Genomic DNA, 24,589 nt, shown 5'->3' with positions numbered 1-24,589 from the left:
AATATTTAATGTTATATATATATATATATATATATATATATATATATATATATATATATATATATATATATATATATATATATATATATATATATATATATGAGTTTAGGTTTAAGCTTATTATTTCAATGAAATGAATAACATTAAACAGTTCATACAGGAAGAAAACCGCACTAGTACAGGAAACGAAAATGGCACCGGTTAAATTCGTTTATAGGCACCGGTTCTGCAACCGAGGCATATAGAGACGAGGTAAAAAGGATAAGTTTAATACCTCGGTTGCGAACGGGTCAAAAAGAGATCGATTTTTGCCTCGGTCCTCCTTTGAACCGAGACCGTATCTTAGAAAATTCAATAAAAAAAAATTCAAAATACTGCTGAACCTGCTGGGATTCATCACAGAGCATCAAGTTCATCACAGAGCATCAAAGTTCATTACAGAGATCAAAGTTCAGATACATTACAGAGCATATAACAAAAGCCACTGGGATGAAAGAATTCATGTTGTTCATTCCAGAGCATATAACAAATGGAAACAAAATCAGAAAATAAAATCCAAAAATCATATCAAAGCATCAAAGTTCAAATACATCAGAAAAATCAGAAAATAATAGTTCAGATACATTACAGAGCATATAACAAATGGAAAAAAAAATCAAAGAAACCAAGGATTCATACTTTTGAAACCCAGTCTCAAACCCCATTTCCTAGTTTCTAAAAATCGTCAACGACAAGCGGCTCCCGACGGCAAGCGGCGAGCGCGAAGAGGCAAGCGCGAAGCGGCGAGCGCGAAGCGGCAAGCGCGAAGCGGCAAGCGCGAAGCGGCAAGCGACGACAAGCGGCGAGCGCGAAGCGGCTCCCGACGGCAAGCGACTCCACCACTGGCACGGGATCTGGATCTGGATCTGGATTTGCCACCGCTTGCTCTTCACTCGAGAGGCGATGCAGTCGCGGCGTGGTTGAACGGCGGTGCTTGCGGGTTTGCGCGTGGTGGCCGGCGGCGTGGTTGAACAGCGCTGCTTGCGGCGCTGATGATGGGGTTTGGTGGAGAGGAGAAATCGGAGGGAGGGAGGCAAAGATGAGAGCGAGAGCGTGAGATATGAGCAAGAGTCTGAGAGGTTTTGCGGGAAGAGAGGTTTTGCGTGAATAAAGTTTTGAACTTTAACCCTCAAACCCAGTAATCGAGGCAAATATAGGCCTCGGTTAAAATAAAACCGAGGCATAAATGTCTCGTTTAATTTCCAACCGCTACAATATACTCTTTTCAAAAGCGATTTTAAAAGAACCGGTACAGTATACTCTTTTCAAAAGCGGGTTTAAAAGAACCGAGGTATATAGTGTTTCCAAAATTACATTTCTGTCACCGTGTTTTTATATGTCTCGGGTTTTCAAAAACCGAAGCATAATACGCGATTTAAAAATCCTATTTTTTAGTAGTGCCGAAAGCTAAATTGTATGTAAATCATGACTAAAAATTAGAGACAATTATTCCTAAATAATAGCTCTTCTTATTTAATTCAAAATAGACTAATAAATGCTCCTAAACTTGATAAGCTCGGCAGCATAGTGTTTTCGAACTCTAACAAGTTCGACAACCCATATTCAATCATAAATGACTGTCATAACATCACACAGATAAAACTTAAAAAATAAACCAAAGAAAAAATCAATAAACCAGAAAATAACAGCGAATTTCACGTTATATATATATAAAAATAAAAAGTTACAAGAAAAACTTATATAATGATTATGTTTCTTAGTATGTAGTTAAATATTTTATTAATATTTATTTACATAATTTTAGTATTGACATAATAACAATGGATTATGTTATTAATATTTTGTTTTTCTATTATAATAGATAATAATTTTTTCTATTACAATAGATAAATAACTAAAATAATAATATTAACAGAACAATTAAAATAAAAAATAGTAATAATAAACAAAATATATGTCAGTTTTCATTTATTTATATTATTTTTACCTTATTTTAAATAATGTTTCTTTTAATTCTTTTTTTTTCTTTTTCTTGTCTTTCACTTCTTCAATTTCTGTTATTCAATCTAAATAAATCATTATTCTTAATTATGTTTTATTAAATTTGGGTGATGAAATTATTTTTTTTAATCTAAGGGCCTAACAAAATTTACCTCAAAACTTTAGGATTGAAATTATCAATGAAAACATTTTCTTTATTAAGAATTGGAGAAAAAATAGCAATGATCCAAAATGCACTCTATAATAAAATAAAATAATTGATAGAGTTAACAGGGTCACTGTGTGGTCCTTGGACAGTGCGTAATGTATTGAACAATAGTGTATAGGACCACTTCTCATATTTATCCAACCTTACACTCTTATAAACCATTCATCTTCTAAAACCCCAAGCTTTGAGGGACACTATCCTTAACAGAGACACTTCCAACGTTCATTTCATATCTATCGAAACAATGTAGCAAAACCACCGTCTCAATATAATATAGGAATTTGAGCGTTATCACATTAAAGTTACACATAGAATATAAAAAATTAAAAATTAAAAATAGAAAATTTTATAAAAATAAAAAATTTTGTCACTATAATCAATTTTTTTTCTTAGAGAGCTTAAGAGCTACCTTGCAAAGAATTCAAGACATCAATTCCACAAATTTCTTTAACCTTTACTTTTCAAAGTGTTCGTCGTCCTTCTCCTCAATACTCATCCTTTGTAGAGTAAATGAGAGTTGTGGCTGCAAAAGATACTTCGACGTCAAGTTATCTTCAAACATCAACAGAGTATATTAAGTGTAATTAATGAGAATGTAAAAAAGATACTTCAATGATTGTGCTATTTATAATTTATTACATTTGTGGATCCTTACCTGGATGGGCCTGGGCTTAGGCCTAGTGGTCTATTTACCTTATATAAATTAGCATTTTATCATATTCTACTAAGTTACAGAGTAATCAGTATGTCATTAGTTTTGGTAAGCCGACAGGTAGTCGGCTAAGCCGCCTAGTGGTAGTCACACACCATGCGGACTGGATATATTTAGGTACAAACACTTAATACGTATTTTGTAAAGCTATCAAAACGGGTAACCCACCTCGACCCGGCCCAGCCCACCACGGGTTGGTCACTTAGTGAGCCAACCCAACCCAGCTCACTTATTAGCGAGCTGAAAAAAATCGAACCCAGTCCGACCCATCACGGGTTGGTGGATTAAACGGGTTGATTCATTGGCTCACCTAATTATAAGTTTTTTTTTAAATAAAAAGAATCATAATTTTTTTAATTCAAATCTAAATAAATTTCACTCTAAAATGATATTAAACTCCAAAGACAATTCGAATTAAAAAAAATTATCATACAATTCAAGCGTAATCTAAAACACAAGCACAAAAGGCGAATAAATAAGTTTTTAATATTGATAATTTTTGTATCACTTGTCTATTTATAATATTAAAGTCTTGAATAAATAAATCTATAATATTTTTCTCTCTTGAAACATCTTTTTTTTATGGTTTAATGTCTCTGCAGATCCCTATTTTCGTCCAGAATCTCAAATAGATCCTTTTCTTTTTCGGCGTCTCAATTGGGTCCTTATTTTTGTAAAATTGAATCAAATAGGGACTTTCCGTTAAATTGAGAAGATGGCGTTAATTAGGACGTTACGTGACATGCTGACTGTGTCTTTTTAAATGATGTGGCATTAAAAATGTATGTGAAATGTAATTTTTTAATTTTTTAATTAAAAAATATAGTGGAAAGAAGGAAAATAAAATTTAAATGAGGACAAAATGGTCATCTTATTTCATAGAATACATGGAAAGGTAAAAAAACACTGTCAACATCAAACATTATTCCTGGAATAGTATCCTTCATCTTCTCCGGTAACCAAATTATTTCTGGAATGGTATCCTTCATCTTCTCCGATAACCAAATCAAGCATCCATGGCAGAAAAAAAAAAGCAGCTTTTAGAATCATTCAACTAATAAAAAAGGAGTATAAAAGTTCTCTATTATCTTCAAGATTTGATGATCAACAAATATATATTTTAAATACTCACTCTCTACTGTCTAGGCATGAAAACCTTCCATCTCCAAAAACTTTTCCAGAATCTGAAACGAAGAACAACCAACTTCTCAAAAATTAAACTCTTATACCTACCACAACAAAAATTCAAAACCCCAACTTTTTACTTCTTTCGAAAGAAAAACATTTTATCAGACAAACAGAGCATGAATGCGATGAGGACGAGATGCGGCGTCCATAACAAAATTTTAGCACAACACACAACCAGATCCATAAATATTTCATCATCTGAAAACCCTTGAGAGAAGAAAAAAACTCATACCTTAAAGGAAGAAAACCTGAAAACCTAACAAAGGCGAAGGATAGGATTGTCAACATCGTCAGCGTGAGACGCCTTGCCTTTGCCTCGCCGTCGTGAACTCGACAGAGGAGATCATATGAGCTTGCGGCGGCGGAAAGAGAGATTAGAGATGAGCTTCGTTACTCTTGAGAGGGGAGGCAATTCGTTCCTGTGGTTGGGTTGTGTTTGCTGCAATGCCCGACCCACGTAACATTGTTGTTTCATGCCTTCCACCTCCTTCGCCAGCGGCTACCACGTCTGCGTCTTCCAGGGCACCACCGACCCCTGCCACACACTCCTCAAGACCTTCTACCTCAACCTCCTCGCCTCCAAGCACGCCTCCTTCATCCTGCTCTTCCGCAACAACATCTCATAACACTCGCTGACCTCGAGAACCAGCTTGCTGGAAGATCCTCCAAGGCGAACTTCAACTCCTCCGTTGGCTCCGCCTCCTTCAACTTTCTCTCACGAACCCTAATTTCATTCCTCAATTGCAGAAAGAGTCACTGCCTTTAATTTTCTTTTCCCAATTTACCCTTAATTTTTTAATTTATAAATTATAAAATACACGTTAATCATATATAAACTGCCACATCATTTAAAATAATACATTAACTATGCCACGTACTCCAAACTTAAACGGCGTTTGTCCAATTTAACGGAAAGTCCCTATTTGATTCAATTTTACAAAAATAAGGACCCAATTGAGACGCCGAAAAAGAAAAGGATCTATTTGAGATTCTGCACGAAAATAGGGATCTGCAGAGACATTAAACCTTTTTTTATCCTCATCTACAATATAATAAAAAAAATGCTAACCAATAATATTGAAGCACAAAATAATAAATAATTAAATTAAATTATGTGAGTTAGTGAGCCAACCTGACTCACCAGGGGTTCAACCTGATGAGCCGAGTTGAAAACTAACCCGCATAAAAAAATTACATTTTTTTCAAACCCAACCCGACTTAAACCTTTGATGGGTCAGGTTGGCTCACGGGTTATAACCATTTTGACAGCACTAGCATTTGGTTATATGTTGTATCGTCCTAGGACAAGACCAATGTTAATGTGGCTAAGGGATACTTGGCCATGTAACAATACATTAGTCATCCAATTTTTTCATGCAATGTTAAAAGCATGTAAAGAGCTTTAATGAAACAACAGTAGTCAATCCTTAACAGATTGGTTAACCTTAATCTTCGTATTTGTAGTTGTCCTGTAAAGTTTTGCGAGGAAAATTTGTATATTTGACAATAACTTTACAAGTATAGTAGCCCTTGAGCCTCGAGGAGCACAACGACAAATAGTTTGTGATGGTTTAGTGTTAGGACTGACATGGTGAAAGAGATGTATGGCATGATTGACGCGTGGTGCATGAAACATTGTGCTACTTCAAAGGGGAAAAAGTTAAGACTCTTAGGCTATTTAACCTAATTCCCTTGGTCCATTTAGGTGGGAAGCGAACCATTACCAAAATTGTTATAAATATAGGTCTCATTCGACCTAATTCACCACCGAGTTTCAAAAGATTGCTTTGAGGCTGCCATTTGTGTGGGAAAAGTGCATCCTTTTAGAAGTCGATTACTTTGAGAAGTCGAGTACTTCTAATTCTCAAGATATGTGTATTGGTTCAAACAAGAGTTATAGTTTAAGGGAAGAGTCAAATAATAACCATAGTGTTATAGTCAGGTGTCGGTATTGTCGGATGTGACCTCATCCTGTGGTATGGGATGGAGATGGAAGTTGTCATAGAAAATAAGGAGGACCCTGCTGAGGAACATGTCGAGTTCAGGTTACCCAAATGGGAAGGGTATGAGTAGGTGGACCACTTAGTTAGAAGTCATTTCTCCAAGTTTAGGTGGTCTATGATTTTAAACTCCTGGTTAAACAACACCTATGTTTTTTTTATAAGGGAGTGTTTGAGGACATTGTATCTCTTAGGAGGGTAAGCGTCATTGATAATGTCTGTCATGACCAAAAGGGGTATGAAAAGGACTTTCTCTTTGTATATATGATGTTTTTTGTTTATTTAAATGTTTGTCTACCGTTCAACGAGTTCACAATAGGTGTACTTAGGCTTTTGAGCATAGCTCAAGCGTAATTACATTCGAACAATTGAGATTGCTTTAATGTGTAAAACATTGTACCTCTCTCCTTCTCTTGAGTGTTTTTTTTATATCTTATACAACTAAGGGATCTCATTACTTGGTTGTCCTTTGTGAATAAGCTTGATACCTGCCTCTTAGATGTCTACTTCCAATCGTTTAAGAAATTTAAGAATGGGTTCTTCAGGATAATAATTAACCCTGTCAATCCCTCAGACTTCTTTGATGAAAATGATAATAAGAAAATATGTTTTTATTGGATCGATAACCCTCTTAGGTACAAAGAATGGTTTAAAAACATCCAATTTGAGAAGGATTAGAGGATGATGCGAATATTGGAACAACTCCCAAATACTTTTCGACGAAGAACATTGTTAGAGTTTACTAATTTATTACACTAGTTATCGAGTTGCATGGTTACGGTAGAATATGTAGAATAGCCTGAAACTTGAACATTTTCCAAGTAAAGAAGTATTGGAAAAAGATAGAAATAAATCAAGGGCTTAGTTGCTTGGTCGTGGTGAAGGTGCAACTTCAGTAAATAATCTGACTTGGATGGTTTGGAAAGTCCTTCTGTCGTGATGAGAAAAGGAGGGCATATCGGCCTGAAAGACAATAAGTTGAAGCTGATGGAAGAGGTCGATTCGATTACTCTTGTCCAAGCTATGATCGAATTTCAAAGTCAATATCTTATTATCAACGAGAGGGTAGAAAAGTTGCTATAAAGAGAAACCGGTTGAGGACCTGATAGCCTCGGAGAAGAATGCCTTGACCCGTTAAAATAATAATCACATGTTTTATCTTTTTTTAATATTTTTATAAAATAATAAGCACATCTTCTAATTTTAAAAGAGATCCAATGAAATAGTATTAATCTTTCTATGTTTTTAATGAATAACATTTATAATAATTATTCTATTTAAAAATAACATATAAACTAAAGTATACTTTTTTTCAAACAAGATAATACTTTTTTTTTATATTTTATATTAACTATAGGAAAAATTACATTTCAGTTAATGATAAACCGTCTTATAATATAAATGATTATATTTTTGCACGTATCAAACAAATAATTAAATTTATTTATATTTATATATAATTTTATTTATATTTATAGTTATATATATAACTATAAATATAAATAAAATAAAGAATATCAGTATTATTTTATTAATTATATAGAATATCCAAATGTTTATTTTAAAATAAAAATATATAAATTATTGATAAAACTCTTAGAAGGGATGGGATTTTTTCATAGTCAAATTATTCCATTTTTATTTATTAACCATTTTTAATTTTTATACTTTAAAACTTTAATTTTTAATCAAATTTTATTTAATATTTTTATTTTAAATAAAACAATAGAAAGTAAGTGACACTCTATTAAACATATGAAAGATATGAGTATTATTTTATGAAAAACATAAAAGCATACGTGTGTCTTTTTAAAAGATTAGAAGTATGTAATTGCTATTTTATTAAAAGCATAAAAAATATTTATCATTTGACTAAAAATATGATAGAAAGTATTGTTATTATTTTATTGAAAACTTAAGAAAAGTTAATATCTATGTTAAAACTAAAAGAAGAATTAAGTCTAATTTTTCCACATCTAATTATATTACTTCCAAGGAAGAATTAAACTCAACCAAATTTAAAAAGTAAAAATCTAATCAAATTATTTCAAAGAATATAAATTAAAAAATATAACTTATTTTATAGTGAACTAAGAACTGTCAAAACGGGTAACTCGACTCGACCCGGTCTGGCCCACCACGAGTTGGTCACTTAGTGAGTCAACCCAACCTGACTTATTTATTAGTGAGCCGAAAAAATTTGAACCCGACTCGACCCATCACGGGTTGGTGGGTTAAACCTAGTACTGTCAAAATGGGTTGTAACCCGCGAGCCAACCCGGCTCATCGCGGGTTTGAGCGAGTTGAGTTTGAAAAAAAATGTAATTTTTTTATGTGAGCTAGTTTTCGACCCGACTCCTTAGAACTCGGCTCACCGGATTCGCTCACCAACCAAATTATTTATTATTTTGTGTTTCAATATTATTAGTTAGCATTTTTTTTATTATATTGTAGATGGTGATAAAGAAGAAGATGTTTCAAGAGAGAAAAATATTATAGATTTATGACTCTAATATTATAAATGGACAAGTGATACAAAAATTATCAATATTAAAAACTTATTTGTTCGCCTTGTATGTGTTTTTGGATTACACTTAGATTGTATGATATTTTTTTTTTTGAATTGTCTTTGGAGTTTTGGAGTTTAAGATCATTTTAGTGTGACGTTTATTTATATTTGAATTAAAAAAGTTGTAATTTTTTATTGTAAAAAGAACTTATAATTAAATGAGTCAGTGAGCCAACCCATTTAACCCACCAACCTATGGTGGGTTGGGCCAAGTTCGAATTTTTTTAGTTCGCTAATAAATGAGTCGGGTTGGGTTGGCTCACTAAGTGACCAACCCGTAGTGAGCCGGGCCGGGTTACCCGTTTTGACAATTATATTTAAACAGGTTGAGTCACTGACTCACTTAATTATAAAGTTTTTTAAAAATAAAAAAAAATATAATTTTTTTAATTCAAATCTAAATAAATTTCATTCTAAAATGATGTTAAACTTCAAAGACAATTAAAAAAAAGTATCATACAATCCAAATGTAATCTAAAAACAAAAGGCGATTTTAACATTGATAATATTTGTATCCATTTATAATATTAGAGTTTTGAATAGATAAATCTATAATATTTTTCCCTCTTCAAACATCTTTTTCTTTATCCATATGTACAATATAATAAAAAGATGCTAACTAATAATGAAACGCAAAATAATAAATAATTAAATTAAATTAAGTGGGTTATGAAACACAAAATAATAAATAATTAAATTAAATTAAGTGGGTTGATGAACCAACCTAGCTCATTATGGGTTCAACCCATATGAACTAGGTTCTAAGTGAACCGTGAACTAGGTTAACAATTAGTCTGCATAAAAAAAGAATATTTTTTTCAAACTCAACCCGGCTTGAACCTGTGGTGGACCGGTTGGCCCACGGGGTTACAAACCATTTTATTAAATGGAATAAGTGATTTTTATTTAAGTATATTTTTATTAAATGAAAAAAGTGATTTTTGATTTTGTTAATGTAATTTTTCTCGTAATCTTTTATACTTTCACAATAAAAATGATTACTTTTATATTATATATATATATATATATATCAAATGGCGATACACTTCTAAAATAGGGCAACACATTACTAGTGTCAACATTATGACACTTTCAAAATATCTATTTTAAAATGAGTATTAAAAGTTCAAATGCGTGATTCCAAGATTTGAAGTATGAAGATGAAAATAAAAGGCAAAAGGTTCATCTTATAAAAACTAAAAATAAAATTTTGAATTTTATAGGAATGAAAAATATTTTTTTATGAAAAAAAAACATGGTTATTTCATAAAGCAATAAAAACAGGTTTAAACGTTATTAATTTGGTTTTTCTTTTTGTGTTTGGAAAACATAAACCCTTCAAACCTTTAAAACATTTAAACCCTTCACTTCTGCGCCCTTGTTGTTTCCTTCTCCACCCACGGCGGAACAAAATTCTCCGAACCAACGTCTGAGCCGAAGTCCGAGCCTTCAAATTCAATGGAAGAAGATCACACGGAGTCATTCAAGGATGGTTCGGACCTCTGCCAGCAGCTCATGGACCGCTACGCCAACTCTGCTGCGCCTCAGCACCGCCACCTCCTCGCCACTGCCGCTGCCCTGCGCTCCAATATCGCTACCGAGTCTCTCCCACTTACGCCGCCCGCATACTTCGCCGCCGCCATCTCCACCCTCGACGCCGCGGAGGCGCTGGACCCCGTTGCCCTCTCCGCCCTGGTGTCATTCATGGCCATCGCCCTCCCCCTCGTGCCGCCCGGCGGCATCGCGGCGTCGAAGTCGCACAAAGCTTCGGAGATCCTCGTTGCAGTTCTGGCCAGGGAGGGTGAGGAGTTGGGCGCTGCGTGCATGAGGGCCATGGTGAAGTGCTTGGGGGTTTTGATTGGCTTTTGTGATTTAGAGGATTGGGACGGAATCAAATTCGGCTTTGAAGCATTGCTCAAGTTCTCCATTTGCAAGCGCCCCAAGGTTAGAGTTGATTGAGCTATTTGTTTTCATGCTTAATTTATATATTATACACACACACACACACAATTATGGGTGGGTTTTGATGATAGCATTTTGAGCTTGCAGTGTGCATTTACTAATTTATGACCTTCCAACTTTGCAGACATTGGTCCATGCAATCGTATCATTCCCAATTTTGTGATTACAATATTTTTTTTTAAAGTATAATCTATATTCAATGTTTTAAGTTTCAGTAGATTCATTCGATGATAGTTTCTACCTTGCAATGTAATCAGCATCCTGCGTTTGGTTATGGCCTTCAAATTCAATGTTGCTGACATCTGTCCCTGCCACTGTCTATGTTTTGTTTTCTTTCGTTTATATCCAACGTGGCGCCAATGTGGTTGTCTTGGAGGCCCCTTCAATCACTTTCAAAAGGAATCAGTTGACAGTACATGCTTGCAATATTCTGCAATTTCAGTGCTGCAACTGTGACTGCAACACAACTCTAGTTTTAAACTCTCTCTGTCTCTGTGTGCGTGTGTGTGTCTATATATATCCAATCATGAATAGATTTGGTGATGCTTTTACTTTGCAGTGCAATCAGCATTGGTTATGGCCTTTGATTTCGGGACATTGGTTGATGGCTATTAATCATTTAACCACTCTGAAGTTATGGAATTTTTCTCTGTTTAAATTGTGTTGTGGTTTGTTTGCTTGTTTTAGGTACGCAGATGTGCTCAAGAAGCTATGGAGAAGGTTTTCAAGTCTATCAAAGCCTCCACGGTTACCAACGAAGCTAGCAAGTTGGTTTTGTCAGAGCTGAAAAGTTGTAGTGCTTTGGCACTGAAGTTAAGTGCTTCGAGGACTTTTGATGGATGTAAAGAAGATAAGGTTTTGAATCATCTGGAGGTCCTACATCTTATGAATTTAATTAATCTCATTGCTCCATATCTATCTACGAAAATGATTCTGAGAGTTCTTTCAGAAGTGCATAAATTATTTAGTTTTATGTCTTCGGAACTTGCAAGGCATGCACTTAAAACTATTGAAGCTATTTTTGAAGCTTTTAGAATAAAAAATATAGTGCTAGAGAAAGAGGACATTGTGGTTTCTCTTACTTCATTTGTATATTTGAGGGATAAGAACTCTTTGGATACTGTGATTTTGGCATCAAAACTATTAGGAGTTGCAATGGACTTACTTTATAATGGACAATCAAGCTTGTGGATCAAGAATCTCCCTCCAGTTTGCAGATCTGTGATTGGTAAGTATGGTTCATCCATGTTCATCAATAGTAGAATATTTGTTATATCTCTGATTATTTTATTTCATCTGGTTATCTGCTGAGCAATAGCTTCTTATTTTTTTTATTGAAAAGTATGCTGTATTAAGTTTCGGTGGATCATATCATTACATAATTAATTTGTGAATTAGAAATCAAAATCTATCAATAATTCCCATGTAAAACATTTTCAATGCAGCCACAAAGCAATATTTTGCTGTTTTTCACCATGAATTTCTCCTAACGAATTTTTATCGCAAATTGTTTCTTCAAATTTAAAATTATTCAATTCCTAAAACTTTTATTACTGTGATGATAAAATGATAGATTAATTATGTCACTGTGGGAGTGTTGTTTTGAAAGCTGTATTTTCTTCAACACCTTAACTTCTCTTTTTGATATCTTCCATGCAGCATTTGAAGGTTATTTGTTATTTCATTATTGGTTTTATCGAATTAATGGTTTGGGGAATTGGTGTTGCTAAATACGTAATTAATTTTATTGATACTGCTGTTAACCCCTTGTATTTTCCCTTTTCTATGGTATTTTTTTTCCTGAGTCAAGCTACCAATGTTGAATTCAGGTCTTCTAAATTTTGAGGGAAACACTGCATCACAAGCTTCAAATATTTTGAAGGATGTGCTAAAGCATCATATTAGTCACTTAAGCGTGTTGATGGGTACAGATCAAACATTTATTGATGGTAGTCTGGAACGTGTCAAAGCAGATGCAATAGAATCAACATGTGCTGTTTTTGAGGATGCCCTTTCTTCTACTGATGGAATTCCAAATGAGCATGTTTTGTCAGTCATATCTGTTTTATTTCTCGAGCTTGGTACCAACTGAGATAGACCCCCTCATTTTTCTTTCATATTGCCACCATTAATGATTAATGTTTATAAAAAAGTGAGGTGTTGTATCTTTTTCTAGTTTTTTGTGTATGGATGGAACAAGGGAGCTGTGTTTTAGTTGATTTAATGTTGGTTGCATTACTTTCCCTTTATAGATTTCATGGTATAGGGTCATGTTTGTGGTCTCTTTTTTGTGTTCTGAATTTTTGTGGTCTCATTTAATCTAGTGCCGATGTCTCCAGGCTCCAAGTTGCCTCTTGTGAATGATAATCTATGTCAGTATGTTTGCTTCTCATGAAATATAATATTGGAGGCAATGTGTAGTGCTGCATGGATGTCACATATAAGGTGCATACGGGATGCAATTGGAAAGATTCTAAAGTGCATATGGTTTGCATCATGTTAAAATGGAATACAGAAATATGTATTACTTGAGGTCTTAAACACCTCTACACTTACATTTATAGAAAACAAAGTAACTAACCACACTCCTTTCCAACTCACTCTTAGTTGGAACACACTTGAACACAACTCATACACAATAACCAATAATTCTAACTCTCCCCCTCAGGCTGGAGCATACAAATTGTATGAACCAAGCTTGGAATAATTGAACTCGATTTTGAATTGGATGATTTGTCTTCAAGAGTGTGAGGCAAACAGAGATGGATTATCACATGTCAATGAACTAAAAGCAGCTTGTGAAACTTCAACTTCAAAAGTGGATGAAGGAGAGCAGCGGTGGACAATGACAAACTGCAAGGACTGAATCCCCATCAATGATGGATGAGTGACGGGATCTGCAGTGGTTGAAAGCTATAAAACTGCAGGGACTACACTAAATCCCCATCAATGATGGATGGGTGATGGGATCAACAGTAGTAAAAGCTACAAAACTGCAGGGACTACACCCATGCTAAACTTCCATACTTGGTTTGCAGGATGGGTGATGGGATCAATAGTAGTAGCTGAAAGTTACAAAAATGCAGGGACTACACCCATGGTGGACTGGCATTTCCTTTGCAGTGTTGTCTTGGAACGATACTCCCCCTCAGTGTGAACGACATGGCGGAAACGGTGAAATTGTTGACTGAGATTGGAAGTATCACAGTTACTGGTCCGAAGATCAAAAAGATTTGCAATCTTAAGAAATTGACAAAGCGGCAAATATAGTGAGAAAAAGGCAAGAACAGCAACATAGAGGCGAAACCCCCTACGACAGAGCTGGAGGATGACGAAAGCGGAAAAAAGGTAGGACTAGGCGCTGGTCCACCAATGGCGGAGACGAAGACAGACGAAGATGGCAACAATGGCTGCTCTAGAGGGTCTGAAAAAAGAGAGGGAGGTCCGGCGAGACGACCGGCAGCGGCGCGGTTTGATGCTGACGCCGAGAAGGTGGCGCGTGATGAACACGCGTCCGAGATCTACCAGAGAGAGGAGGCGCGTGACGGCGCATGCGGACAAACAGAGACGGCAACCACCAGGGTTAGGTCGCGCTTGAAGAGACGGTCCATATCCACTGGACACTGGTCGGAACTGTGACGGTGGCCAACGAGAAGGGGGCGCGTGACAAACATGCACCCGAGACTAGCTGAAGACAGGCGGCGTGTGGAGGCGCGTGAAGAGGAGTCTGGTCTTGACTCCGACGAGGTTGGCCGTCGCTCGAGGAGACAGCCCAGATCCGCTGGTCACCGGTCGAAACCGTGATGGTGGCCGGCGTAGATTGGAGAGATCTGATGCTCGTGGTGGCGCGTGAGGGAGAAGTAGCTTCCGAAACTGACGTGGTTGGCCGTTGCTCGAAGAGATGGTCCAGATTCGCTGGTCACCCGTCGAAACTGTGACGGTGGCCGACGGCGGACAGAGGTTGGCGGCGAACAGTGGCTGGCGGCGGCGGAGAGGGGCGATCGATTGGGTTGCGGCTCGCGACGGCTGACTGTTATGGAGGGAGTTTCTTTCTAGGGTTCCCAGGAGACTTTAGGTCTCTTTGATTCTGGGTGCTGAGATCTAAGAAGAAGAGAAAATGGATCTTATGAAATTTTTAGGGGCTGCCGGCGGCCATGGCGGCCGGCCGCCGGCAGACAACAAAGACCACCAGAAGAGATCAGAGAACCTGCTCTGATACCATGTTAAAATGGAATACAGAAATATGTATTACTTGAGGTCTTAAACACCTCTACACTTACATTTATAGAAAACAAAGTAACTAACCACACTCCTTTCCAACTCACTCTTAGTTGGAACACACTTGAACACAACTCATACACACATAACTCATACACAATAACCAATAATTCTAACACATCCCAATGTGGTTGTAACCTATAAGCAAACAAACCTCTTTGTGGCAAGCTATACAAGCCCAAAGTCTTAACATATGTAACATGAAGCCACCCAAGCTAAGCAGGGCCCTCATAACTGTGTTGAAAGAAGTGTCAAGAGATCTCAGCACACTGTAGGTTTGTTGTCTGCCATTGGTATATGGGCCTCACTTCAAAGTTATCGAAATGTTTCATGCCGACAAAAAATAGGTTTGGGTGAGGTGTATTGTGGATTTAATAACATTACATTGTTAAGCATTAGTCTTCATCCATTGTTCATGTTTTGTAGGAATAGATTCAACAATTGTGGTGAGACGAGCTTTGTAGCCCAACCCACTTAATCATTACTTAATTTTGAAATCCTATGTAATACTAACAATATGCTTGATAAAGAAGGGTGAATCTGTTATGGATGTTTATTGGCTGTTGGAAGACATCTTTTGTATAGAAATATGGAAAAAATAATAAAATAATCTGTGAGAAAAGTAAGTTGAATCACTGAATGATCTCCAATGGAGCTACCACCACAGGGGTAGGGTCATACGAAGGTGGTAACCTGGGCGCAGGTTGGTCAGCCATGAGACATTATTTCAAGTTCTGCCATGTGCTGACCAGAGTTGTGAACCGCAGGGGAGATGATGCACATGCAAATCCTTACATTGATGGGTGGTTTGAGTCAGAGTTTGTACAGTTGGGTGGATGGGCTTGGTGTAATCCTAACCCTATGGTCTTAGAGCAAACAGGTTTTCAGAAACCTCACCAGAGATTACCAAAACAGTGAGTTGACCTACTAATATGGTTTTGAAAAAGGCTTTAGAAATCATGTCAAACTATAGGAATCCCACAAGTAGGATAATGTACTTGATGTTGTACTTAAGTCTTAAAGTTCTCCAACATAATGGATTTGTTTTTTGGGTTGAACTCTCCTCATGTGCTTAAGTCCTAACATGGATATATCCCGTTTACAAGGCTGCTTGTTTGTTTTTAAATTTATTTCGTGGGGAGATAATGTCTTATTATCTGTTATCACACTTGTTTCTTTATCAATAGTAACATTTCTTCTTTAAAAGACTAATAGTTGTAAAACTACATGTTGTCCATATCTTCTTACTTTCTTGTATTCCTTTTTGGTTAAAGGAGAATTCTCATTTATGTTGATGAGGAACATTGTGCTTAAGCTTGCTGACTTGATGGTTCAAATTTCCGGAGGCAAGGTTCATAATGAGCATGTAAGTACCCACAAAGATTCTGTTGTTTTTCACTCATTTCAAAATTTCTGGGGTAGTTCACTGTCTATTTGCTTTTAGATCAGCATTGTGGAGCCTTACTGGAACACTTTCTGAGGATAGTTATTTTTTTTTAAATTTTCAGTGTAACGATGTGTATATTGATGTATTAAATATTTTTGTTTGTTCGCACAAAATTTCTGGGGAAGTTCCTGTCTATTTGCTTATTTAGTGATAATCTTTTTTCTCGAAAACATTTAATTACTACTTACTACTAGTACTTTTTTATTACAGTTATTTCTGGTTTGGTACAATTTAAACTGATTGCTGACTCATCTGCTTTTCATTTTTATGCAGCTTCAGAAATGCATTGGGTGTGCTGTTTATGCTATGGGTATAGAGAAATTTCTTTCACTTGTACCTATATCCCTTGATGAACACAGCTATACTTATTCAAATATTTGGCTACTACCAATCTTGAAGCGCTATGTCAGTGGTGCATCACTTTCATACTACATGGACCATATCATGCCTCTTGCCAAGTCCTTTAAGAAGGCTAGTCGAAAAGGTATATTTTATGTTATGTGCTTTGAGGCTGTTTTCTTTCTTCATTTTTTTTTCTTTTCTTTTAAGGTGGAGGAAGCTTGAGTTTTTTTTCTTATGTTTATCCCCTCTCTGTCATTACCACTTGCATTGCTTTGAGCCTGGTTCCCATCCCCCTTTTTCTTTACATTTTTGACTTAGAGATCGACAAAGCTTGTCTGATTTTCTATTACTTTGAAAGCAGAGAAGCTTCTCAAAATAATTGTGTCTGTAAATAGTGAAAGATAATTACTTGTCCATTTTGTTTATATAAACAATAATAGGAAAAGGAAACTAATTTGTAGCAATTAGATAATTTGGGATATTCTGATGATTTAGAAAAACAACTAGAGAAAAACATTGTATGTTTTCTTGTTCTCAAATATTTTTCCCCTTTGCCGCTGTCCGTACAATTCCAGTCTTACGACAATCACTTTTTTGTTTAAATTGGGGAGCAAATTTTTTCCTGTTTCTTTCAGTCAGAAAGTCAGAGATTAGTCAGGAAATGATGGCCTGTGCTCATGACCTTCGGGGACTGCTGCCTGCCTTTTGTCGTCATGCAACTGATACTTACCAAAATTGTACTCGTCTCTCTGATGTCCTTATTACTTTTCTTAAGAAGGATCCTTCCATGCATCAAAATGTTTCCAAGGCATTGCAGGTAACACTTCCACAAACTAGTGGGGAGACCCTTGTAAATTTTGTTGTTATATCCTTTTTATTTTTTCAGTTCTTTTTCCTTCTAAAATGGTTATGAATTTTGTGCAGATTCTTGTAAATGAGAACAAAGCTGCACTTAGCCCTAAAAAGAGTATGGAAGATTGCCTTGGTGAATATGATTTTCTATCGGAGTTCAGCATGCAACCTACTTATTCAAAGAAAGCTGCTACCAAAAACATAAAGTCATTGGCGTCTTGTTCAAATCAGTTGTTGTATGTTTTATCAGATTTATTTATCAGTTCACTTCCTGAAGCACGCTTATCTTTAAAGGTTCTGCATTTATCACTTGTGTTACTCATTCTCCCATATAGAATGATACCTTTCTCTTATGTTCTATTTTGTTGTAGAAAATGCATGAATTAGCTATTATGGTGGAATGGTCTTATTCTACTTGGGCCAGTTATATAATTTGAAGAATTTCTAGGCTGAACATTATTGGCTTTTAATGTTGCCTCTTGCTTTTCTTGCCCTTAGAATGCTGGTTGATATCTTGTTTACACTTAGTTGTCAACTGCTTTCTGATCTTGGTCATTATTTACGTTATATTGACGTTTTGATAATGTTTAAGTAATTTGGAACATTTGTTTCCTTTCTTTTTCAGGGAGCAATTGGGTGCCTAGCGTCTGTCACTGATTCTTCTGTAATCAAAGAGCTTCTTCTGTCTCTGCTTAAGAGGTCTCAACTTGTAGATTGTGAAGGTGAAGCTAAAGTATTGTCAAGTCCTGGAGAGGTAGACAGTGATCAAAGTGACTTGAAGGGATGCTCTCAGAGGTACAATGATTAATTTATACAAGAGTAATTTTCAGTATTGGTGTCTGTTAGCATTTCTCAAATTATATTGGTTTTGCATTTCTTTTTTGTTTCTTAACTGAGATGGTAATATTTTTTTCTGCTGTTTTTTGATCCGATCTACGGAGTCAGCATCTTGTTGATTATGTGGTCACATAGGTTTATTATTTCCTTTGATGGCTACACTGCAGTACCTGATTTGTGACAGAAGATTATGCATAGTTCCTCTAAGTTTAATTATAGAAGTATGCCATTTACCAACACGTACAGCAAAATAATTGAGTGATTCTTGGGAGTTATCAATCTAAAGACTCTATTTTTCATCTAATTTTGGCTGTATATTGCAAAATTATGTAGTAAAATAAAATCATTCATGCGCTTACACCGAACAATTTAATGGTATATTGCCAACTTGGTCAAGAGTTTAATCCTTAACTTCTGCATTCTTCTAAAACTTACATTTATGATAAATAAAAGGTTGGGAGATTGTCTGTGTTTCATTCTGGAAGACTTTTGTGGGTGAAACATGTTAAGAGATTTAATGAATCATTTGCGTGCCTACTGCCAACTGGTTCAAGTTTTAAAGTGTTGGTGCCTGATAGTAATAACATTTGTTTATTTTTGGTAGTTGGACAAAATTAATTGAAACTGTTTATTCAGTTATGAATCTTGTTCAGAAGCAAGCCTTCATACATATTAGTGGAATGGCTGAGCTTTTACACAATTACATCTTCTTGAGCTATAAAATGATGTTTCCAAATCTGAAATTAATAATATCCAAACCATATGCCCTGATAACCTGTTACTACCTTTCAATTTTTTGTTATTATATAATGAATACCAAAACTAAGTCATTTTGTTCTTCAGGTGTCTGATATTGGAAATGGTATCTTGCCTAGTTGAAGGAGCAAAGGATGATCTGCTTGAGAAAATTTATAATTTAACCATACATTCATTTCAGGTATTTTTCAAAGTTTGGAGAATACTTTTAATTGATCTTACTGTTTTCTTTAATTCTTTTGACTAACTATATAATTTTGTAAAATAATTTCATGTATGCTTTTGGTTTTACAGGAAAGTGATGAGAGTGTTCATCTCGAAGCATACAACACATTGAGAAAAATTTTGGAGGTCTGGATTTGTTTGAGATTTTTTTGTTTCATTTTCTCCCTCTTAGTCTTGTTATCTGACTATCTATGTATCTCTTAGAAAATCTAAGAAATATTTGATATCTTTTTTATATATCTATACTGTTGTAGTGTGTACCCTAGGTGCTGTTAGGTTTTATTTTTTCTATTTTATGATTTATTTTGTTATTTAGTTATGTTCCTAGTGAATGTTGTATTTATTGCTTTAATATATTAAATGAGTATAGATTTCAAAACGGGCTGAAATCCATAGGCCAAAATGGCCCATCACTAGTTTGGGTCAGGATGGATTGGAAAAATTAGGAACATTTTAGGTATATAAAAAAAGTCGCTTGATTCACTTAGAACTTGACTCATTAGGCTGAACCTGTGCTGACCGGACCAACTTGTGGGGATTTGGTGATGGTTGCGCATAATGACAGATGGTTTCTTTTCATTTTGGAGAGGCGAGGTTTTCTTCCTTACTTTACACAGCAATTGATCCTTCTATTTTTTTGTTAATGGGCTACTGGCCCATTTTTTTATCTTGATTGGTTTCCTTAATGGGTTGCCACAAGGTGTTGCATTGATGGGCCTTCCAACACATCATGACGAAAACTCATGGTGGGCTGGGATTCAACCTGTTTTTGCAGTTCTGGGTTCATCATATCTTCCATGTTTTTCTCTCTTTCAACTCTGTCTGTCTATCTCAGTATTGTTGCTGAATGATGCAGGAGAATCCATGCTTCTCTTCTTCTCGATACGTTGAGCTAATTGATTTATTACATGGATTAAAACCTCCAACTGCAATTACATCTCTTAGAAGTCGATATTCTTGTTTTCGCCTGCTGATGGTACATGCAATGAAGGTCAGAATTCTCAGTTATGAATTATGATAATGTTTCATTCTTATTTAAAATTTATCATCTTAGATATGTATGACATGGTTCTATAAATTTTTTGGCGACTATGTTGCAGAAATCTATTTTAGTATCCAACTCCTTATATTGTTTAGTCCATGTGTCATTTTCAATTGACGCTGTATTTAAACTCACCAAAACTGGATAGCTAGCCTGACTGCTTTGTCTATTTTGGTTCTAGTTCATTTATAGCTTCACATTCAAGATTTAACTTGATGTCTTTATCTTTGACTAATGTACATCTACATTTTTTATTTTTTTTATTAAAATAATTTTAAATGCCAATTAAATTTTTTATTGAGTGCCATAAACTTTTTAAATAAAATTAACCGGCAACCAACTTGCAGCATTGAAATTGCTGTGCTTGTTTCCAAAAACACTTGTACGCAGTAGGTTTTCAGAGTTGTTACAAACATTCTTATATAAGTTTATATGATTATGTCTCTAAAGAAACTTCTGTTGCAATTTCTTTTCCTTTGATTGTTGAAATTACAGTGAGGCTGGTTTAGCAAATGTACATGCCACTTTTGTTTGATATATGCATGGTTTTTTCCTTTTAGTATTCTGTGAAGAGCCTTTCAAAAAGTTATAGCATATTAGACATGTTTTCTTACTGGGTTTTGCTTGTTAGTCCAGTTATTTTGACTATCTTTGTATTTCTTGCTCTTTGGTCTTTGAAGGAGGATGGGAGGGGTCCATATAATTTATATCCAGTCGTAATATTGTACATTATTGAGTGGTCATTTCTTTTTTTATATATATACGTGTGTATTCTGCAGGCTAATTTAGAAGAAGAGGAGAACTCGAAGGTTTTTCTTATTCTCAATGAAATTATTCTCACATTAAAGGATGTAAGTATATGAAATACTTGCCATTCATATTCTTGAAAGATCTTTGGCTTAAATTTAGTACTGATTTATGTCCAATGGTTCTGTTTAGGGCAAGGATGAAACTAGGAAAGAAGCATATGATTTGCTCATAAATTTAAGTTCTACCCTGAGAGACTCATTATGTGTTGGTTCTATTGAACCATATCACAAACTAGTTAGCATGGTAAGTCCATGCATGATTTCAATTTTGTTTTATTCAGAGGATCACTAAGATTTGAGCTACTAACTAGGCTGCTCCTAAATATGCTTGTGGGATATCGCTCTATTAAGTATCGAACTTCCCACGTTTATCATGCTCTATTTATGTTTTTTTTTTTTTTTATATAAGCTAACAATCACGCAATCAATGCTGTGTCCATTGTGTGAGGTGGAAACGTGTCAGTAACTTATACTCTCATATACTCTCAATATACAGATAATGGGATACCTTTCTGGATCATCTCCTCATATAAAAAGTGGAGCAGTGTCTGCGCTGTCTGTATTGGTATACCAGGATACAAGTCTTTTAATATCTGTTTCAGGCCTTGTCCCCTCTCTTTTATCTCTGCTGCAAACCAAAGATGTGGAAATCATAAAAGTGAGTGTTATACGTTTTTACGATCATATTTTGAGTTTGAACATCTTGCTGTTATCGTTGTTTAATTTTACATCTGTAATAGGCTGTCTTGGGCTTTGTTAAAGTGATGGTATCTAGCTTACAAGCAAGGGAGCTGCAGAATATTTTGTCAGATGTTATTACTGAAATCCTCCCCTGGTCGTCTGTCTCAAGACATCATTTTAGATCAAAGGTATGAACAATATCTAATGTTTAGCTCGGTCTTAAACATGCTGGTGTGTGCTAAATTAGATGCACATGCACCTGCACAACATGAACACATTGATCTGCATACTTTACAGATCTATCGGAATAATGTGTTTTTATTTTCTGCAGGTCACTGTTATATTTGAAATATTATTACGGAAGTGTGGTTCTGCTGCTGTCAAACTGGTTACCCCGGAGAAATACAAGTTTTTTCTCAAGACTGTTCTAGAGGTACTGTTTTTAGTATTGATTAAAAGATTATGATTGTAATGGTTCTTCTATAGTTTAAGTTTGGTGTCGGCCTAGCTATGTTACATACAGAATTGTATGCAAATCCATGAAGGTCAGCAAATAGTAGCTTAAAAATTCATATCAAGATTGGGCTTTTGAATGATTAGGCTTGTGCTTTAAAGGATAAAAATTCAAGCAAATTTCAGTTCTTATTTAGCAAAGGTTATACCTGCTCTCCTTTTAGTTCCTATTTTTCCCTACTGTTTTTTCTGGGATACATCAACTCTTATTAGAGTGATTTTTGTCAAATTGGTAGATTAATTGTTAAATTTCTTTTTAAAATTAAATTGGTTGGAAAAATTGTTAAATTAAAATATGTACGAAGAATAGAAACAAAGAGATTAAATTTCTTCTCATTATGAAAGCTAACAGCACGTTTAAGGTTCCTTATTTCCGTTAGTTTTATTTTCATCTATTCTCATTGTCATCTGGGATATTTTATGCCTTAGATTTTTTTTATTAATATTTGTATTGTGATTCCATCGGATTTTTTAAAGTCAAGATCAATTAGGAAACTCCGTGGCTAAAAGAATATTCACAATAAAACTTTGATTAATCATTTGTTGGTTGGTGGGAAATTCTTTTCTCCTTTTTCTTGCTTTGGATTTTGCACTACTTTCTAGCTCATTTTAAACTTGTAATATATGTAGATGGTGTACTGCTTACTGATTGTACAGATTTGATAAAAGTTTATATTATGGTGTCTATTGACTTGCAGAACCGGCATGGCAAATCAAGTGAAGCAGTCACTAAAGATTCAGAAAATATCCCTCAAGATTCTTTTACCAAGAGGTATATTTAGTTGCTTCTGAAAAAAATGAATTGAGTTTTTGTTTCTTCGAAGCTGATTGTGAGTCCTCTTTTTTCTCACCCTTTTTAGGCCAGAGTGGAGGAAGCCTGGAAGAGCAGCTACCCCAGATAAAGATTCAATAAAGAGCAACAAAAGAAAGAGAGACAACAAATTTGAGACAGTCAAGCCTGGCCAAAAGGAACCATTTAAATCTACCAGTAGTGATGGATTAAGTTTACCCAAGAGAAGTAGGCCAGAAGAAAGTAGAAAAGGCAAGAAAAGTGGGAACAAAAGTTTCATTGGTGGTGGTGGGAAGAGAAACGTGAAGATGTCCAGCACTCAAAATTTTAAAGCACCTTCGAAGTCACACAAGCTAAAAAGGAAATTCCAAAGAAATTAATAGATGAGTCGAATACTGAAGCTGGTGAAACACTTCTTAGATGTCATATTCCCTGATTGTGTAGGGTTGACAGTGCCATTTTATATATGTAACTGCATATATAGCTTGGGAGATGAAAAGTGAAGGATACAGGATTTCTTCTTTCCTGTTGAACAACCACTATAGAGAGGAAGTTGTCACTTTATTGGGATGACATGCTGGAATCTACTGATTGAGAAAATGAAGTTCTGCTTACTGTATGCATTTTTGTTGCTGGAGAAGTTATGTTTTTGGTGAGCGAAGCTGCCGTAATGGATGTATTGTCGTGGTTGATTATGTAAATGGCTACGTGTTGCTGCCATCTTTTGCCCTCGGCAGGATTTTTCCCAAGGTGCTAGTTCTCACTAGATATTGTATGTCTTAACGAAGGATACCTTGACCTATTTTCCATATATTTGCAAAGTTGTCAAACATAATGCAAGTGTCGTACTGAACGTGGCACACACAGTCACACGTTTTTTAGTGGGGAAAAAAGTAAGATAAAAAAAAAATGTCCATCAAAGGACAAATTTCGTAGTTTGTAGAAGCTATAAACGAGTTCGGCAAAAAAGAAAATTAAGTGATATAAAGAACAAACTTCAACAAAGGCTTCGTGCTTGTGTCTCTATTATCATAATATTGAACTAGTTATGTCTAATTCTATTGTGTTTATCTCCGTTACTCAGTTACTGGATGGCAAAAGCACTAAAATGATATATATTTTTTTTTCAAGTTATGTTATCGGAATGGATGCATTTGAAGAAAATTATAAAAATGTACTAGTTATGTTAGTTTGATACGATTTTACCGTCAAGATATCTTACTCGTTTGACACAATTTTTGGCACTTTTTTTTTTAATTTTCATTGAAGTTGTGTAGGGATAACATGGTTTTAGTTGTTTATACAATTTTTTTTATAAATTATTAAAAATAGTTAAAAATTGATTTTTGTCTCATTTATATATATATATATATATAT

At 35.1% G+C, this 24,589-nt stretch overlaps 1 protein-coding gene across 2 annotated transcripts; it reads left to right on the top strand.

The window, feature by feature from the left end:
* Positions 1 to 10,007: 10,007 nt before the first annotated feature.
* Positions 10,008 to 24,047, top strand: LOC108326159 (uncharacterized). 2 transcript variants are annotated; one of them, XM_017559476.2, is made up of 18 exons: positions 10,009 to 10,622; positions 11,328 to 11,868; positions 12,470 to 12,721; positions 16,193 to 16,284; positions 16,639 to 16,849; positions 17,343 to 17,524; positions 17,632 to 17,853; positions 18,185 to 18,354; positions 19,240 to 19,333; positions 19,447 to 19,503; positions 20,234 to 20,368; positions 21,199 to 21,270; positions 21,359 to 21,472; positions 21,725 to 21,886; positions 21,969 to 22,097; positions 22,241 to 22,342; positions 23,121 to 23,194; positions 23,283 to 24,047. In XM_017559476.2, the coding sequence occupies exons 1-18, from the start codon at positions 10,137 to 10,139 to the stop codon at positions 23,590 to 23,592; spliced, it is 3,405 nt and encodes a 1,134-aa protein (XP_017414965.1). In that variant the 5' UTR covers positions 10,009 to 10,136; the 3' UTR covers positions 23,593 to 24,047. The 2 variants fall into 2 exon arrangements, with proteins under 2 accessions (XP_052730346.1, XP_017414965.1); XM_052874386.1 differs by lacking the exon at positions 21,359 to 21,472 and having other exon boundaries at positions 10,008 to 10,622.
* Positions 24,048 to 24,589: the final 542 nt, after the last annotated feature.

This window comes from Vigna angularis, chromosome 3 (assembly GCF_016808095.1).
Source record: "Vigna angularis cultivar LongXiaoDou No.4 chromosome 3, ASM1680809v1, whole genome shotgun sequence".
Taxonomy (NCBI): Eukaryota; Viridiplantae; Streptophyta; class Magnoliopsida; order Fabales; family Fabaceae; genus Vigna; species Vigna angularis.
This window is presented reverse-complemented; position numbering and strand designations above follow the sequence as displayed.